Source organism: Cydia splendana, chromosome 24 (genome assembly GCF_910591565.1).
Source record: "Cydia splendana chromosome 24, ilCydSple1.2, whole genome shotgun sequence".
NCBI classification, from domain to species: domain Eukaryota; kingdom Metazoa; phylum Arthropoda; class Insecta; order Lepidoptera; family Tortricidae; genus Cydia; species Cydia splendana.
The window spans coordinates 4,343,748-4,364,874 of NC_085983.1; the positions used below are offsets into that span (position 1 = coordinate 4,343,748).

The window sequence follows — 21,127 nt, forward strand, 5'->3', positions numbered from 1 at the left end:
ACAGAAAAATACCCGAATTTTGCATAAACCTTATTATATCTGAATTTATAAGTCGTAATTTTACTTGATATTCAGTCAAACTGGCAATCTAGACACTGTAGACACTGATCTAGTGTAAACAACAAGATTACTACTAAAATATCTGAGCGAATAAGTTGCTCATATATATTTGAACTAGATTGCCAATGGATTAGAGGGCATGTGCAGATATTATGAGCACTCTGGGTACTACATACATGTGTACATTATGACGACTGTGTTCCAACTTACCCCAGTCTCCCCTACATAAACAATCATACAGAAGCGATTACTAATATCCCAATTTGAGTTTCCCAGACGTGAAAAAACGTCCAATTCCACATAATTATTAACAATTTGACAGCTATTGTGGTCAAATTGCTACCGTCTTTGAACCCGGGACCTTGAGTTGACCGGGTAATGACAAGGGACTCCACTGTGTGTTTACCTTAGGTATTAGGGATAATTATCTAATTATGTAAGTATTTTAATGAAGCGTTTAAAATGGTATTTTGTTGCTTATATAATGCGCTAAAATTATTACCGGTTACTAGTAAATCAAAAAGGACAAAGATATGATGTTGTACACACTCGTCGAGAGGCCACGAGACAGACCGAGAACGAGTGTGTACATACTGCTCCCTCCTCGGCTCGCCCTTACTCGTCTCGTCTCGCTCTCCTCCGACATAGAGAAAAAAGTACATAGAGTGCTCACTCCATACATCAGATTTAGTACCAAAACGGCTATTATTTTCGTAGTCGACATCTAGCATCGAGTAGCGGAATTATCAGTAGGTACTGCTACTTGACAATAGATGTTGCAGCGACCGAATAAAAGTCTAATGCTCAACAATTTTCAGCTAATATTATAACCGGATTAACCGGAACTCTATTTTCAAATTTCTCTATGACTATAGGTATTTGCATTAGCTTTATAGTTATAACAAGTATCATCTATTTATAAATTCAAAACTCAAAAGTAAAACGTAATTATTTTAACCCTCACATATTTTTTCCACTTTTGTATGGAAATCTCCATACAATTTGACTTATTTTCCGCTGCTTTAGTGAAAAATAGACTGAAACATCATTCCGCCATGCCTTTTTCTCCTGTATTGTCTGTTTGCTCAATACCCGGTGACTATACTCCTTTTCGAAAAAAGAAACAAAAATCAAAATGGCCGGCACGTGTTCTGCCACGTTAATAAATGTCGCGTGTAGCAAATAGCGTATACGGAGATGTAATTTGCCACATGTATAATTCCGACGCCTTGAGACGCGCAAGGTCGGTGTGGACTATGCTTATCCCAGCGCCGGAAGAGGCTATTTAAAACTATAAATTTAAAAAAAAAACCGGAGTGAATCTTATAGTCTGTGGCCAACCGTTTCTGTCGGTGAAAGGCGTGAATTCAGGGGTAGATTCAACGTTTCGCGCTTAAATTGTTTGAATTTTCTAGTGACGGAAATTTTTAAAAACGGGACCCTATTACTAAGACTCCACTGTCCGTCTGTTTGTCACCAGGCTACCTCACGATCCGTGATAGCTAGACAGTTGAAATTTTCACAGATGATGTATTTCTGTTGCCGCTATAACAACAATTACTAATAAGTGCGGAACCCTCGGTGGGCGAGTCCGACTCGCACTTGTCCGGTTTTTATTTATAATTTATATCACCCAATTTCGGGCTGGTTTTACATCGTAAGGACTACCCCACACTAGCGTCTCCCGAGCGTCGGCGTCTAGTCAACTCTATGGCTGCTGCTCGACGCATCGTTGGCGCGACTGCGCAGCGACGCCATTCTCCATAGCGCTGACTAGACGCCGGCGCTCAAAAGACGCTAGTGTCGGGCCACTAAAGCCTTAGCGCCACTTGCACCATCCCATTAACCCGAGGTTAACCCGTTAAACCGTTAACCTAGTGTCATATTGTACTGGTAACCATGGTAACTCCAGGTTTAACCGGTTAATACCGGGCTAGTGGGATGGTGCAAGTGGCCCTTAAGGGTTAAAGGTGACGTTCAGATGGCAAAGCCATATATCTACACACACACATGTATACCAGGTCACCTGGCGGGCCACCTAATAAAGCCCGGAGGGCCGAATGCCGCAGGTTGAGTATGGCTGTTATAGCCGAAGCTCTTGAGTCTTAGGGTTCATTTAGAGAACAGACGATGCGAGAACTCGCATGCGAGTTTCATTACATTGCGGTTTTTGATCGGTCGGTTGAATTGGACGTAACCAACAGTCCGCAATGTAACTAAAATCGCATGCGAGTTCGCGCGCCGTCTAAATCGGCCCTTAATATACAGTCACAGTCGCCATCAGATACAGTGAAACCTGGATAAGTGAGACTTCGAGGGACGAGCAGATTTGTCTCACTTAAAGAGGTATCCCACTTACCCAGGCTCTCAGTTAGCCAGGTACAAATAAATTTCTGTCTCATTTACAGAGGGTCCCATTAATAGAGGTGAGAATAGAGGATATATCTCAGTTATAGAGGTGGTTAATAAGGTATTTTGTAATTATCTTTAAATGTTTAGGTAAAATAATCCATGTCCCTTAACATTTTTTAAGTCTGTGTCAATATTTCTTTGAATTTATTTTGAATGATTTTCCAAAGGATAGATTTTTTCAATTAAATTTGATACGGACTGCATTGCGTATTAGAAATTTATTAAATGAAAATTTGTTTATTTTTGTTACTTATCAAGATTTCAGCTTTCGTTTCGATAGTTTTAACTACATAAAGTAACTATATGAAACTTGAAGTCGTTTAAAAGACACAATTAAGCAAATGCGGAATTCGTGGATAGACTAAGAGTTAGTAAGAATACGGAAATAGATCAAAGTCCAAGTTAGAGAGGTCATAGATTGACGTTATCTCAGATACAGAGGTAATTCGTATAGAATTAAAAAAAAACAATTAGGAAAATGTAATTTTATAAATATAGTCTCAGTAAAAGAGGTAAAATACACTCTCTGTCTCAATTATAGAGGTAAATGTGACTATAAAATCACAACAACTAATCCCAGTCATAGAGGTTAGTTTTATCTCACTAACAGAGGTAATTTAGTGCTAAAGTGTCGGGACCGCACCATGAGTCCCAGCTATAGAGGTTTCTCACTTATCCAGGTCCCACTTAACCAGGTTTCACTGTATATCGGAGCTGAGAAAGTGCTCAAAAATATATGAACACGCACTCTAAGGGCTGATTTAACCGGCGCGCGAACTCGCATGCGATTTTAGTTACATTGCGGACTGTTGGTTAGTTGGTTACGTCCAATTCAACCGACCGATCAAAAACCGCAATGTAATGAGACTCGCATGCGAGTTCTCGCATCGTCTAACTAAATGAGCTTCTAACGCCTTGGCAATAAAGACGTGTTCAGATATTTGTGAGCGCCTTGGCCGCATCGATATATCTGATGGCGACTGTGTTTCAATAATAACGTTAGGTATAAGAGCGTTTTTAATAACCGTTCACCGTTAACTGTAATGGACACTTGAATTATACTGTTACTCTGAAGAAGTACTTCATAATTGACGGTATGTCCCCAACGATACCAAAGAGAATTTGAAATAGAGAGTTACTGTCATGGTAAATTATGTAGCTACAGTACATTTACTGCCATATTTCGACAGAAGATTAAAATTGTTAGAACGCCATTTCTCTTCTCTTACTCTCGAGTAGATCAAAGGTATGGTGCAATCTTTTCGAGCGATGGCGCCATAACCTTTGGCCTACAGTCGAGTAGATGGCGTTAATTTCAATATTTAACAAATTAACACATATCAGTGAAAGAATAAGGATCAAAGTCAAATGGCGTTACCAGTTTTAATCTTCTGTCGAAGGATGGCAGTAAAACAGTGGCTACATAATTCACTTTGACAATCCGCCTCTATACACTCTATTCTCTTTGGCGATACTTAGCGATGTATTATAACTTAGCTTGCTTCCGTATTGTAATCGGACCACGCTAAGTTTTCATGTCAAGTATGGAGCTTATTATAGACATGTATGCGTTCTTACGGCCGAGTTAATGTGCAATGTTAGTGTGGCCAGAGACTATAAACGCCATATTATTATGTTCATAGTAATTTTCTGTTTATGGTGGCACTCCTACTGTTGTTTTACACCACCACTAACTTTTCTGAGGAAAATCGTGAGGAAATCTGCCAAGGTTTTTAAACATGTAATAATTGTCAAAACGACGTTTTCTTCGTATACCGGGTGTGGCCTGTAACACGAGCAAATAATTAAAACATAGATTGTACGCCTCAAACGGTGACACTTTTGTTCAACAACTTTTAAAAATTATGAAGTATTTAGAGTCCCTATTTTTCATACAAAATAAATATTATCTTCAATGGACGCCATCGCCACGCCATATCATTGTGATTGACGTTGCTTGTCAAACATAACAAAATTCGCAATACATTGCGTCTTAGAATAAACTTTAAAGTGTATTAAAAATCAAACCACAAGTTATTTTTAAAAGTCGCTGAACAAAAGTTGGTCAGTATGAGGAGTACATCCTACAGTTTAATTTTTTGCTCATGTTACAGGCCACACCCGGTATAGATAGCCCACGCAGTGCAAGTGTTATTTTAAACGTCAAACGACTATGAAATTTTGACGTATAAATAAATAACATTTGCAATGCGTGGGCTATCAAAATCGCTGCAGACTTTTCTTGGTCTAACTCTAGAACCTCTTCCTCTTTGGTACAGTCAGCCAAGAAAGTGGTCTACCACTTTTCGACTCTATCATCTGATGGATAGAGTCGAAAAGTGGTAGACCACTTTCTTGGCTGACCGTACTTAATCTTCAAGCAAAGAGTTGTCTTTGCTTCAAGTAATATTAAACTTTGTTTTTTACGAATTTAGTAGTTTTTGTAACAAAACCCGCTGAATATAGTTAATTAAACAAATATTTAGCACGGATTCGATACTATTTAATTGCTACTTTCTATCAATTCACACTGTCATAAAGCGACACTCTAATATAAAATTAAGATCCGACTTGACAAATACATAGTGGGACATGGGACATTATCTAATTTTAGAAACTGTGAAGTTAAAGTCTGGTTTTTAGTAATTAGTGAGTTTTGGTTGTCAACTAAGTATGATACTATATGTAGGTAGTGAGAATAGATTAGAGTCAGAAGCAAGTAACAAAGAAATAAAATGTACTTCAAATAATTCGAGGTTAATTTGACTATCAAAAATGGAAAAAGAAACTTACAAAACTCGAAAGAACTACATATATGCATATACAGGCCGTCCCACGGCTATGCCACATGGAGGGAAAGTACCCTGAATATTGTAGATGGAACATTTTACTGAAAGAAGACATTATTTTAATTAAAAAAACAATTTTAACCGCATTCATAGATTTTTATATAATTACATGGTTGAACCCGCTACCTACACGAGAAAAAAAATTACCCTGTAGCTTTATCATACGGATCGAAAGGCTTCATCATAAGGATTATTTTTTGTTAAATAACATAGTGTCAGAAATAAAAGGAAAACCATTAATTTTTTTTTTTTTTAAATAATGTCTTCTTTCAGTAAAATCTTTCCATCTACAATATTCAAGGTACTTTCCCTCCATGTGGCATAGCCGTAGGACACCCTGTATAACAAAGTCAGTAGCGACAACTGTTAAGCAACAGTTTGCGTAGAGCTCCAATACAAATTGTACCAGTCTTCGTACGCACAACCGGTAGCATAAACAAAAACCGTTGTTTTTTTCGAATTTCGAACGCTCCTCAAACAGCTCCCATTCTGCGCGAGCGCACGGCAAACAGAGCTGTTTGACGGAGCGCCACGAGTGCACTGCACATAGAGTTTCACTCGCTTTTGGAGTTCCTTCGACCATAGATTAAGGTCTGAACCCCTATAGTCTGTATCTTTATTTACCGTAAAATGGGGTGAGTTGGGTGAAATTTGACTTTCAAACCTCGATAAAATTTTATTTTTACATGTGAAAACTGAATGGTGTATATAAGAAGTGGTTCGGACGTTTGTATTTTAGTTTGTATTTTATTTTGGGTAGTTCCATTTCTTAACTTTGACGATAAAGAGGAAAACCCTCCTCACCCCGTAGTGCCTCGTATTTGGGATGAGAGGGTTTTTCATACAAAGGTGATTTTGGAAGATTGTTGGATCGATTTTTTTTTATTATGATTATTACTATAGCTCCATTTTAAATTGGAATACATTATTTTTGTAGCAGTAGCCTTAAAAACCCACCCCCCTCTCAATCCTTCTCTCCCCATTCATAACCCATAGCACCCCGCGAAACCTACTCACCCCGTTATACGCGCGGTATTTAAAAAAAACTAAACAAATAATCGGTACGTTTTCGGGTAGTTATAACATTTATTGGTTAACCGACCAATTACAAAACTACCTGGATCTGTAACTGCACGACCTGACTTCAACCTACATTGATGATGTTTTCAACTACCCTCAACTGGCTTAAGGAGTCATTTGAGGGTAGATTTTGTTTACTTTTATTTAAATACCTAAAGATACAGAGTATAGTCATAGTCTAATAAAACATGGTCTTCCATTCCCAGAGTGACACGGGCCTACGTCACAACAACATGGCCGCTATATATAGCGCTATCGCATATTATCATATAGCGCTGTCGCATGATGACGTAGGCCCGTGTCAGTTAGGTGACCTAGAAAAGACGGGAATGGAGTACCAGGCGGAGTATATTATTATACCATGAGTATAGTGTAAATTTCATTCGATAGCGTGATAGCGTATTTATGTATGGGATTTTCAACAGCGCGCCAAGTGGGACGTTTTGGAAACTCAAAATCCCATACAAAATGACACTTAACGCAAACGCGTACGACACGTCACGTTATCGAATGGAATTTACACTAGGGATTGCACTAAGGTTGTATCTATCCCTACTAAGCCCTACTATCCCTACTAATAAATATTATAAATGAGAAAGTAACTCTTGTCTCTAGTCTGTCATCTCATAAAACGCTATACCAATTTAGATGAAATTTGGTATGATATGATGGCGCAAGGAAGGATATAGATAGTTTTTTATCAATCATCATCATCATCACACGCAACCAAAGTCGCGTGCGGAAGTTTAATTTTGTACTTAAATGAACTTAAAAAATATCACTTAAATTTACTAGGAATAAAATCAAATCGAAAATGTAATAGGTGTATCTAATAACATCTAAAAGTAAACCTACAATTTCTGGCGTTAGGAAAAATCGAAATTTTTTAAATCGTCTAAATATAATATATAGCTGGTCAAGCAAATCTTGTCAGTAAACAAAGTTCAAATTTTCTATAGGACGATATCCCTTCGCGCCTACATTTTTCAAATTTGCCGCCTTTTTCTACTGACAAGATCGCTTGACCAGCTATAGTAACGAGTAAGTATGTAAAATTCATTATATAAAACTCGAATAAAACAAACAAAGAACTCGTGTCCAAACGAATGTAAGTGCTAAACAAACTCGTATGTGGAACCCTTTACTTTTGAATTTAAAAAAGGACCACTTGACATTTCTCAATGAAGTATTGACAGGTGTGTCAGACACCGTTTTAAAAAGAAATGTAAGGCATTTTTCGTGTTTATGGTAATGAGTTTTTTAATTATTTGTACACAATAATGACACGGAGTTTTACAACGTTTAAAATGGCTGAATTTATTTTTACTTTATTGTGGATGTTCACTAATCCTTGAGGCTAGTTGTTATTTTAAGGGGCCCACTGATTTACAGTCCGCCGGACGGTATCGGCCTGTCAGTTGTTCGGAACTGTCAAAATTTTGTTCTAACTGACAGGCCGATACCGTCCGGCGGACTGTTAATCAGTGGGCCCCTTAAGGATGGGACATTTTAAAAGTGATTTTTATTAGGAAGAAATATGTATTACATAAATACATATATTCTACAAGAAAGAAGTTAAATGTACTCAAACACACCGAACTTGTCAGTATAAAGAGGCGCGAAATTCAAATTACTATGGGAGATCAATCCTTCGCGCCTACATTTTTTGAATTTGCCGTTGGTGCCAGAGTATAATTAGGTACATCGCAAATTTCGCAAAGCACATCCTTCAAAATTTAAATATCGGCATCAATATTGTCTTTAATTTTTTTTTCCAAACTAACTACTTACATACATACATTTAGTTTTAGGGATGTATTATAGATAATGTTGCCGAGTAAAAGAACTTTAACGCTAAAAATATTTTAGGGGAAAAATAGCGATTGTCATTTCTAAAAACTATAATCTCCATAATCGCCTGATCTTTGGTCAACAAATGGAGACCAACAGTTGCTTTCGAATATTTACCGCGAAAATTGTAAACAAACACACGCGCTTCCGAGTCAATATTAACTAAACAAACAAGATGGCGGACGCGCAAGATGGCGGTAACGGTCGGTTTTCGAATTTTACTGCAACACGTTCGATCGCGGTTATACGTGAAATCTCTCCGCTACTTAATAATGTGGTTTTACTGTTTTGATCTATTTTGACGACCGGTCTGGCCTAGTGGGTAGTGACCGCTATGAAGCCGATGGTCCTGGGTTCGAATCCCGGTAAGGGCATTTATTTGTGTGATGAGCACAGATATTTGTTCCTGAGTCATGGATGTTATCTATGTATTTAAGTATCTGTATATTATATATATCGTTGTCTGATGAGTACCCACAACACAAGCCTTCTTGAGCTTACCTTGGGACTGTACGACTTAGTCAATTTGTGTAAGAATGTCTCTATAATATTTATTTATTTTTATTTTCAAAAAGTTTTAAGTCTGTATTGAGATGGAAATAATGAATAAATGAACGAAAAATCTTTGGCCCGTGGATAAATACATTAAAACTAGCATACTAGCATACATAGCAACTGCCTTATAACTATAACTTTTGCACAATCTGAAACGCTTCGCTTTCGCTCGGTCAATTACATGTTATTAGGGTAATTAGGAGATATAACCATCCTTTTTGTAGTAGGATAAGAAGACCCAAGGAAATTGTGTTAATAAACTTTCACCGTATGTTAAAAGTATACCCCTGATATAATTTCACAGACTTATGAAACATTTTATAATATGCCAGTTATAATAATTTTATGACACTTTAACAATGTTGTTAAAGAGATATATCAACCGGCTACTTAGTGGCAGATAGGGTAGACCGAGGCGAATCGGGTCAGATTATAAAACTATTTTGCGGAAACATGATTTTTATGCCGGAACCGAAACTTCGGTCGAAAACTACCGGAAACACAGTTTCGGCGCGGTCGAAAGGTTCGGCAGTTTTTTAGACGAAACCGAACTTTCAACTTTTGGCCGAACCGATTATTTCCATACATTTTTTTCCTGATAATTTCCATACATTATTTTAGTTATATCGACATTTTCTTTAAACAAATTGTCACTTGGCTATACCCTCTCCACCTTCGACCCCATGCTATATACCCGTAAAGATTCACGGTCTTCATGTTTCCAGTCGCTGATGCGGACCATGTCGGTGGAGCAGCGGTGGCAGGACCTGGCCTCGCTGCTGACCATACCCCCGCCGCCTGAGCAGTACCAACACTACCAGCATCACAACATCAGGTCAGTAATGTTCTGCTGACTGTACCGCCCCCTCCAATACTTAACATCATTCATAATATTTGAGGGGGGTAGCAGTTTTGCCGGACGTGCAGTATCTTCAGGAGTTAACGAGATCCCAGACCGGCTAGCATGAGTTGCGTTCTCGCGCGCGTGTCCGTACTTGAAGTCGCGCTAGATTTATGGAGTCGCGCGAGAACGCATCTCATGCTAGCAGGTCTGGCGGTCTAGCATAAGTTGCGTTCTCGCGCGCGAATCGATACTTGAAGTCGCGCTAGATTTATGGAGTCGCGCGCGAGATCGCAACTCATGCTACCAGGTCTGGTATGGTCCAAGCTTCGACGATTTCTAGGACCTCAAGGTGCCTCTAGAGCTGCGACCCTAGAACAAAGAAAGATGCTCCAAGCGAGAAACATTTCCTGCCAGTGTCAAGCGAATACTCTTGGAGCATATTTTACATGGTCTTTGGGCTAGGAGCGACCATTAGTGGATGTTCTGTACACCTACCCTTTTTAGGGTTACGTACCCAAAGGGTAAAAACGTGACCCTATTACTAAGAGTCAGCTGTCCGTCTGTCTGTCTCTGACCAGGCTGTATCTCATGAACCGTATAGCTAGTTGAAATTTTTACAGATGATGTATTTCTGTTGCCGCTATAACAACAAATACTAAAAACAGAATATAATAAATATTTAAGTAGGGCTCCTATACAACAAACGTGATTTTTTTTGCCGTTTTTTGCGTAATGGTACGGAACCCTTCGTGCGCGAGTCCGACTCGCACTTGGTTTTTATTTTGTCAACTGTTATGTAATGAAACGTTGTTTGTGTTACAGCGCGCATGCTCACGCGCACGGCGCAGGTGGCTACGCGCACAACTACCACGCGCCCATCGCGCCCATCCCCGACAAGCACCCTGACGCCTATGGTAAGCTCTTCATTTCTTAAACCCCTACTAAGGCCCTCTCCTGACTTGTATCTCCTGACACTAGGTCAAAGGTATGGTGCAATCTTTTCGAGCGATGGCGCCATAACCTTCAGCCTACTCTCGAGTAGATGGCGTTAATATTAATATTTAACAAGTTAACATATATCAGTGAAAGAATAATGATCAAAGTCAAATGGCGTTCTAACAGTTGTAATCTTCTGTCGAAAGATGGCAGTAAATGTACTGTAGCTACATAATTTACCATGACAGTAACTATCTATTTTAAATTCTCTTTGGTATCATGTTTGCTTTTCGATTGGTGTTTGTCGACAATAGGTCATGCTGGCCACGGCAACAGTACTTTTTGATGTACTAGTCCGCTCTGACACCACATCTCTTACTTAGGGCATACTGAAAATTCCTGGACTGGCCACTTAGAAAAAGTAAGGCGTCTCATATATCAAAATCCAGAAACTTTCAGTATGGCCCACGTATTTTCAAAGCCATTTAAACTTTGTTATCCTGTTACAGTATACATACTGCAGTAAAAAAAAACTGCAGTTTTTACCTATGTTTATTTATTCGAACGTTAATAAAGTACTATTTAAAGTGACTATTTAAATTAACAATATTAAATTGCCCCGATACGATTTGAATTACTGTCTGGAATAACTGTGAATGAAACCCTCCATATCGACTTGTTTTAAGTAAATACGACAATAGGTACAATTATGTATTTCTATATAAACGAAGAAATCTTGACCTTAGTAAGCGAATAATCATATTTTTGATGAAGGAAAGAAATGTTTGTCACGAGAAAATATTTTCAAGACCATATAATGTCTCGGATTGAGAATATACCCGAAGCTTTTTATTCCGTGTATCTTTTACTTCGCGACTAGATCAATCTGTGCAAATATGAACGTAGCTAGTTAATTATAATCTGTCATTCGTGTTACAGGCGCGGCGGCGACGCCGCTCGAAGGCGCCTACAAGGCGGAGGCCCATCCCCATCATCCGCAGCACGACAACATCTACTACCAGGTATACACGGAACTTATGTACGAAATATCATTCTATATTTACCACTAGCTTTCCGGTGAAGGAAAACATCGTGAGGAAACCTGCATACATCTGCGAAGAAATTCAAAGGTGTATGTGAAGTTCCCAATCAGCCCTAAGCCCTCTTGCGCGTGAGAGGGGGCCTGTGCCCAGCAGTGGGACGTATAAAGGCTGAAATTATTATATACACGAGCTCAGAGATACTGTAGGGCAGCGGTTCTCAAACTTTTTGGTGACGGAACACTTTTGGAACGCGAAATATTTGACGGAGCCCCAAATTGAAAGTTTTCGTTCGTCAATGTGGACCAGATATACTTATAGAAGAGCTGTTTTTTTTTATTATTACAAGTATTCTCGCGGAGCCCCAACAGAGGCTAGGGCTCCGCAGAGCCCACTTGGAGAATGGCTGCTCTAGGGAAAGCCACATAGACTGACATCTAACCCTGGCCATTATAAAAAAATTTATTGCTTGTATCAGTCTTGGTCAGAGTAACGGGCCAGCCCCTGAAATGGGCCCATAGCCTGGAGCTCTAGAAATTTCTTACCTTTTATTATTGACTTTATAATCTACCTTTGGCCTCCACCGATGAACAGTTGCCAGACATTCTGATTGAGACAAACTACACATATAGAAGGATTTCATTGCACTCATATACATTTTTCCGGGTAGCTCATAATGGCATATTTCATAAACGCCTGTCAACTCTCGTTTGTCCTTTTCTGTCATTTGGACATATCTGAAGTGTATTCATCCTTATAATTGGTCAAGCAAATCTTGTCAGTAGCAAAAAGCGGCAAATTTGAATAATTGCGGATTAGCCACACTATTTTCGAATAATTCCAAAATCGCGTGTCATCTGTGTTTTATATGTGGAATGTGGATCGTGAATGACAGCCATCTTGTTTGTTTACATTCTGAATCGTTGGTATTTCAAGAGAAATCTCTGCTGTCACCATTAAATACCAATATATTAAATAAGATTGTGCATGAACTTAAGCAAAGTCAAGGTGCCTACACAATGTACAATCATGCTCGTTGATCGTAAATGTTTGTAAAAACGCTCTGAGGAAGGATACACTTTACAACGATGTTCATAAAGTGATTTAAAAATAAATGAAAAATACAATTACATTGTTATTCGTACAGAATGGCACCGGCGAGATGCCGCCTCCGCCAGCTTCGGATGGCTTCCTGCAGTCCATCCTCAACGACGAGGATCTGCAGCTCATGGACATGGCGATGAACGAAGGTCAGTGCCTAACAAAAGCTTGACCTAACCATATTTTTAGTATCTAGTGAATTTGTTACATTCATTTGTAATCAGTCTTGAAAAAATATTACCACTCTACATAACCATCTTCAATACTCGATACGTAATGTATTGAGTTGATACTGATGGTATGTTTCGAAAGCGCCACCTAGCGGCTATAGCTTGGAACGATGGCGTTATGCAGCGCTCTCATACCAAGCGCCACCTAGAAACTACGCGTGGAACTACGCCTCATATCGCATACGATGGCAACAACCAGCGCCATCTGTACTTGTGTTAGTAAAGTTGTTTCATCTTCAAATTGATTTCGATTCTTATATAGAAGACGTTATTTATGTTATGTATGTTTGCCATCACTTTGCATATATGCAGGGTATTTTCAACGTTTAGCCATAACATGAGTGTAGTATGTAGTAATTTGAAATCAGTAATGAAGGAAATATGGAAATATGAAAACGAAACAATAGAAAAACAACTCTCTTCCAATTGAATATCGTTTAAATTACATTGAAGTTATTTGTACTACGGGTTGGACGGTGGGCCTTACGGGACTATCTATAATAGATAAAGATTAAATGATTTCGGTGGATAACGCACCGAACAACACAATTATCTGATATAAAAATGTATATCAATTGATATACATATTGACAAGTCACACCTTTCCAGCGAATTATCGAACTTTGCATTTCAGTGTTAGGGATGACTTGCGGGTCGTTTACCGAATATTATCCGTAATAATCGGATTGTCATAGGCATGATAAAGCCATGACAATGACAAGGTGTTACTAAGTCTTTATATGAAATATAGGTCAAAGAACCATAGAGTAATATAAATAAAGAAAGAGTGGTAACTCCATACATTAGTTTTCGACATCTAGCGTCAAGTAACGGAATTTATCAGTATTGCTAGTTGACAATAATAGATGTCGCGACGATCGTTCGTATTCCATTAGAATTTTCGTAAATTCTAAAGCTCAACAATTTTCAGCTAACATTATAAATTATAACTGGATTAACCGGGACTCTATTTTCAACTCCTTCCGCTTGTAATATTAGTTGTAAATTGGAGTAGCAGTACATTTTTGTCAGTAGCGACACTTGTGACATCTGGTGTCAAGTAGCGGTACTGATAATTCCACTACCTGTAGATATGAAACCGTCAGCGCTACATTTTTCAAACTACATTTAAGTATATGACGGAGGCACGGGCGACGGCAGTGGGCATAGTACCTCAATGTATTACTTCACAGCTAAATCAGTATGCTACCTTTGCTACCAGTGCATGAAATAAACATTCGAACTCGTTAACCATACTAGTGCCTACTAAAATATCTAGTCGTTATTGGGATGTATTTGGATTGCACTCAAATAAAAGGATCGCATAAAATCGTTCAAGTCTTTATTCAAGTCAAGCTAGGCCGGCTCCAACCGTACACCTCTGACCCGAGAAGATTTAGCCCTATTTGGGACCGGCAACAAACTCGGCGGGACACGTCTTTTCAAAACAACACTTCTTCTCTTTATTTTACAAAGGTAAGGTTCTAATCACACGTAAGAAATCAAAATAACACTTGGAATAAAACACTTAGCTAAATGGTTAAAGAACGTTGGATTCTATAAGCTATCAGAATAATCCTTCAGGTATAAGCCTTCAGGAACGTGGCGAGTTAGGCACGAGGTTGGCTAACGAGTACGTCCGACTTCTAGCGCGGTCCGATCAAGACTCCCCACCAGCGGCGGAGCCTCGCTGCTCCAGTCCTCCCGCCTCAACGTCAAGTTGGTCAACCTGTTTGACCAGTCTACCAACATAACGACAAAAATGCCAACCTTCGTGCCTACCTTCACCCAAGAGAACCATCTTGACGTTCCAAAGCCTTCTACCTGTCATCTTAGTTCAACAACACGCCAATAGATGGCGTTACTCTCTACGTTATCGATTTCGTTACAACTTCCAAACAGCAAACATCGCTAGTAGCCAAACATTGCTAATCAATTGTATACAGGCGTCTAAAATAATGAACTGTAACGCTGCAATACGTCCTTCTGGAGTCACGCCCCGACATATAAATAATCACAGAATAAATAATAGTACTACCGTACAGAAAGGACACTTCCTACAAAACCGAAGTTTGACAGCGATTCAGGGACGAATCATGCTATTCCTATCGGCTATTTAGGGTTGTCAAAATTCGAGTCATTTTCTTATCTGTGGTCGTGCATGCAAAGGGACTTCAAGTTGTGTCAACCCTAATAATTACTCGGTGCAGTGCTGAGCCGAACCGAGCCGAGCATCCCCGAACGAGTGACTCCCCACTGCCATTACTAACGCCATCTGGCAATAACCTACATTTTGGATTTTATATAGGGACCGTGCGCGTTGGAGGGTCTGCCATCTTGTGACCTGAATCGGAAACATATGTGCACATGTACATTGCCAAAGCAAGTGCTACCATCTACCGTTCTCGTCGGTACGTTTCCTTGTGCATAGTAGGTTCTGCCATCTTGTGGGCTACATCCGAAGCATAAACGACAAATTTACGCCTCGCGCCAAAAATCTGACGGCTCCTATGCTGCCCCTATTGTAAGTATGGGCCTATAGTACATTGTAAGTCTTCTTATTTTATTCGTCCATGATGAGTACTTAATTTTATAATAATAAAAATGCCGAACTCAACGACCGACACGTTAAAACAAAAGTTTTTACAATATTTTCTTACAAACTTATGTCATACAGCCACTTCGTAGTCTTCATACACAAAACCGCTTTTAACCGGTCACGTCCGCCATCTTGAATCAGCTGTCAGTTTACTTAGACATTAACACTATGCTTTTAATATTGAAAATGGGCACTATTTATTAATAAAACATATTCAAACCTGAATCTAATGACGAAGACGATAAGGTGGAAATTTGAATGGATAATTTTGTAATATATGTTCATAGTAAGAAAATAACAATGTAAGGGTTACGTTTCTACAAATAACCAATGTACGATAAGGTTGTGCCGTGTGCGTACTAGTTTAACATCTAGGTCTAGTCAAGGGCGTTCGTCTTGTTATCTAGATTCTAGATATGCATGTAGTACGGCCTGCGCACGAGCTCTGAGAAATGGGGTTGGCAACTGTCAAAGATTTGCATAGATGGCGCCATCATAGCTTGTCCCTTATTCTATGAGATTTGGCTTAAAGGGCTGGTATCCAGGGCATAAAATTCCATTAAAAAACTAAAATTTGACACAATCTATGTATGTTCACGATAAACTCCAAAACTACTGAACGGATTTTCATGCGGTTTTCACCTATCAATAGAGTGATTCTTGAGGAAGGTTTAGGTCACTTTAGGTGTATAATTTGTTAACCTTTTGAACGCCACAGACGGCAATTGACGTCAACGCAAAATCGTGACAACGACGCCTAAGACGAATTTGACGTCGATCGTTTTTTGATGAAAATCTACTGAAAAACACCCCACTTTTAGGTTGGCATTATTTATTCACAAAACTATATTTTACCCCCGTGGCGTGAGTGGCACGGCAAATGGATGCGCCGTTTGGCTTTCAAAAGGTTAGGTTTTGTGTACGTGCGAAGCCGGGGCAGGTCAATTAACTCCAATTAATCATTCCTTATGACGTAAGTATAGGGTCATTGCGCTAGTTTTCGTCCACTTGACGAAATTTGAATATAAACCTCCATTGCTGCACAAATTTAGACTTATTGCAATCCTTAATATCTAAACAATTTATCTATCTACATAAAAATTATATTTCGCAAGTAGCAAATTAAAAATGAAATGTATTATTGGCTAATATAGTCAAGTGGACGGAAACTGACACCGGACGGTAAACTGACGCAATTACCCTACATGGCAGTTAAAGATATCAATGTTTTAAGGCTTTCATGTTTTTCAATAATATTGACTTGCGGATATATTATATTGTTCACAAGATGTAGTCATGCGCATGCGACTGTTTTACCGACCGGATACGATAATGATCTGTGACAGGTAAATGTGTATTTTGATCATTCTAGTTCTAGCGCAAACAGAGCGGTTTACTTTTTTAGGGTTCCGTACTCAAAGGGTAAAAACGGGACCCTATTACTAAGACTCCGCTGTCCGTCCGTCCTTCCGTCCGTCCTTCCGTCCGTCCTTCCGTCCATCCGTCCGTCTGTCACCAGGCTGTATCTCATGAACCGTGATAGCTAGGCAGTTGAAATTTTCACAGATGATGTATTTCTGTTGCCGCTATAACAACAAATACTAAAAAGTACGGAACCCTCGGTGGGCGAGTCCGACTCGCACTTGTCCGGTTTTTAGTTAAATTGTCTATGGATAATATTCTCTACGGACCTGTATATATAATAGAATAGAATAATATTTATTTGAAAAAACCTTGTTGACAATAAATATCGATATCCTGTGGCCCCACACTAGGCTATGCCTGTGACGTGGCAGCCGGGTTCACAATTCGTAGGCTAAAGGTTAAGAAAAGACTAATCTAGTAGGTAATAATGAAGGAAATTATGAAATTCAAAGAAAGAAAAAAAAGGAATGAAAAAATCTGATAAGTTAACTTTATTCCTAAAAATAGGCGCGAAATTTCTAAAATTTCTATGGTCTAGTAATAAATGGGAACAACTTAAAGATTATGTAAGTACGTTGACTTGAAAAAAAGTTGGGTGGTTAACCTCTGTTTCAATTGTATATATTACTCAATTTCGCCTTATCACGGTCAAAATAAACAAACTATACCGCTTAGTCACCCCTCGCCGGCCTATCTACACAGACGTAAAATTAAATGTAATGTCCAAATTAATTATTACTAAGTATTTTAAAGTCGTATTCGAGCGTTTCTTTTATTTTTTGGCATTTTTATATATTTTGACCTTTTTTGCCACTTTTGCGTTATTTCTAGTCGGGATCGCGAGCCCTTTTCATCCTTAAAGGAGAAAAAAAGTGTCCTAAAATTTCCATACATTTTTCAAACTATCCTTTTTGTTACCGCCATATAAAGTATATGGGGAAATGGTAACACAATAGGAACTAACTCTGGGACATTTTTTATCCCATTAGGATCGAAAGAGCTCGTGATTCTGAGTAGAAAATAGTAGAAATAACACAAAGGTGGCAAAAAAGGTCACATATATAAGAATGGCAAAAAATAAAAGAAACGCTCATTTAAGGTCGATATAAAAATAGACCTAAATAATCCTTTTGTGTGTAAACAGTGTAAACAGACAGTAAATAAGATAATATTGTTTGCTAATAGCACCTCTTATTTAAGAGAGCGCGCGTACGGCGGCCATTTTACTTTACTCGCGCTGAGCTCTAGACGTTTAAAAAAAATAGAAGGTGTTTTATCCGGGCGATTTTGGTTTAGAAAGGATATAGTTTCTTTTTTAATTGTCCAACATGGGTGTTTTTTCATACGTTTACCGCTTATTTGTAATGAATAAGATTGTTAAGTGAATCGCGTAAAACATTTTTTTGAAAGACCTGTGTTTTGAGAGCCTTTGTTTTAGACTTTCGAACTTTTTCAAATCGGTTTCGGGTTGGAAATTGTGTTAAATAAAACTTGATTGTTGTAGTGCAATTTAAAGACTATTGTGAATTATATAGACTTTTAAGAAGCACAACTAAACAAAAGTGCCCAATCAAACTTGAAAATCTCAAGGGTTGTCTTCACCGAAGTTGTTAAAAAGCCTACATATGACATACTTCATGAAACAACGTAATTTGAAGAGAGAGGTGCACACTTCTGAATGTACTTGCCGCTTATGTTGCGCCCTACGACGCCCAAGAACAAGCTGCGACTCTCTAACCAAGGTCCCAGTGGCCGTTCTGAAAAGATACAACTACTGTCTATGGACTTTCAAGTATAGACAATACTACGACCCCGTGTCTTTCCCTTAAAGGCGCCACAGATAAGAAAATGAGACAAAGGAAAGTCATGTCGCTATTTGCAAAGGTCTTAAGAGATACGCCAGATTGTAAAGCTAATATTTGACGTCACAGAAATTTCCCTAATTCTCTGAGAATTAGAAAATGGTTTCTATGGATGTTTTGTTTTTAAAGAAAAGATTATCATAATCCTTGGACTGATAACGATATAGATTGTATCGAAAATATTGAAAGCTATTAGTTGTCTGTGAAATATAGGAGTGAACAGCTTTGTATGATGTCTGACTGTTGTTTTGTTATATGATAGTGTAGGAATAGTTAAGGATTGGAGTGATAATCTACGATTAAGATGAATCTGTCCGTGTCCCCGTTCGCGTACGGCGCGCCGTACCTGCCGCCATTTTTGCCGAGTCACCTGTTGTACCCTGACCCCGCTGAATACTTAAGTTCTTACTACAAATTATATGATGGTAAGTTTTCATACAAACAAACAAATGTGACTTATCCACATATATTCTGGCAAATCATTTGTCTGTGGAAAAGGATGCACTATTATTTTGATTGGCGCAGTTATTTTTCAAATTTGCCGCCTTTTCCTATTGACAAAATGTATTTGCCAGACTATGACTTGTATATTATTATGCGGGCATCTCTCTCTGTCACTCTAATTACGCCTTCATTGGAGTTATTGAGGAAAACCCCCGCAATTTACGAATATACGCCGAAGTATTCAACTGACTGTCCTAAATATTGTCTACGTGCGCACATAGACACGAAAATGATTTCCTAGTTACTTTATGGCGTGTCCGCCCTATGGTCTGTTGTACGTAAGATAGTTTTTCGGCGGCAAAAACATACCAGTGCCAGTGATTATTTAAATATCGACTTCAGTGTTAACGATATCGATAGCAAGCAATTTATAAATCATAATAGAGTCTGTGCGGAAAGAGAAGAGTCGTGAAATGTATGGGGTCGAATACATTCTACGACTCTTCTCTTTCCGCACAGACTCTAACAGATGTAACTCATCCTTGGAGTAAAAATACTTAATGAATAGCGTCGGTTCTGTCATTACATATATGCAAACATCTTTCATTTATTAACACAGATTTTCAGACTAAAACTTTTGTCAGGATATACCATCACTACACTTTATACAACAAAGTCCCCCGCCGTGTCTGTCTGTGTGTATGTCTATCTTCGCGATAAACTCAAAAACTACTGAACGGATTTTCATGCCGTTTTCACCTATCATTAGAGTAATTCTTGAGGAAGGTTTACATGTATAATTTATTAAGTTTGTTACCCGTGCAAAGCCGGAGGGGACGGTAAATCGTTAGTTTTTTCATATGGTAACCCAATTTGTGAAAAGTCAATCTTCAAATCTACTTAACAATTTACATATACCCTAAAATAAATGTGTTAACTGAAAATCTAAACACATTACTAAAATACCATCCTACTTACACTATCAGTCCCATTCCGACCCCCACCCGGCCCAAAAGTGCCAAAGATATTAGCAGCATTTAATTACCGCGCTGGATGCTGGATGGCAAGCGATATCTGTAGGACTAGGTAGGAGCCCATGAATCTAGTATTAAACTGGATTGGGCATGAGTGGTGGGGATAACTGACCGAACGGGATAGTCTTATGTATCTTTCAGTAGGAGTAGCAGCGACGGCGCTATTATTGTTTGTTCTTGTCACAGTCTCACATATTTTTTGTTCCCCACCGTAAATTTAGTATAGATTATGGTGGGCAACAAAAAAAAATTCGATCAATCATAGTGTCGCATTGCGTATCTTTTGTCCCTCACGGAGGCACGCGTATACCACTTCTATCTTCTACCTTCTACCTTCTATAGGAGCCTGAACGGGGATCGCACCCTCTGTCACGTAGACGCCGCCCAAAGTCTCTAACCAACTTCCTTGCCTGCGAACACCACGACCCAGCGGTTTCCACAGCGAACCCAGTTCTGATGTTTGTGTCATGTTACACCTGCCATTATGTCATACGTAACGTCAAAACTGCCGAATTGATATCGATGAATAAGGCGTGCGGCGCGGGTGAAATGACAGATAGAAATACATTATCACTGATGCGATAAAGGCCCTAGAGACATAACAAGCGCACTTTGCACGGACTTTGCAATAACAAATATCACCAGTGGGGCGACACTTATCCTTTCGGGCATTATCGGCTCCGTTCGGCTCAGCATTGCTCCGAGCAATTATTAGGGAGAACTTGACGTCCCCTTTGCGTGCACGACCACAGATAAGATATTTTCTTCGGTTTTGTACGGTAGTACTATTTTTATTCTGTGGTAT

General features: G+C 38.9%; 1 protein-coding gene across 3 annotated transcripts in view; it reads left to right on the top strand.

Moving 5' to 3' along the window:
* Positions 1-21,127, top strand: part of LOC134802315 (segmentation protein cap'n'collar-like) — a 183,006-nt gene that overhangs the window by 148,202 nt on the left and 13,677 nt on the right. For 2 of the 3 annotated variants that reach the window (XM_063774907.1, XM_063774905.1), the window contains 4 exons: positions 9,533-9,642; positions 10,474-10,565; positions 11,527-11,609; positions 12,775-12,877. In XM_063774907.1, coding sequence (XP_063630977.1) covers positions 9,533-9,642; positions 10,474-10,565; positions 11,527-11,609; positions 12,775-12,877 — 388 coding nt within the window. The remainder of the gene's footprint in view (positions 1-9,532; positions 9,643-10,473; positions 10,566-11,526; positions 11,610-12,774; positions 12,878-21,127) is intronic. The other variant, XM_063774906.1, reaches the window with a different exon arrangement.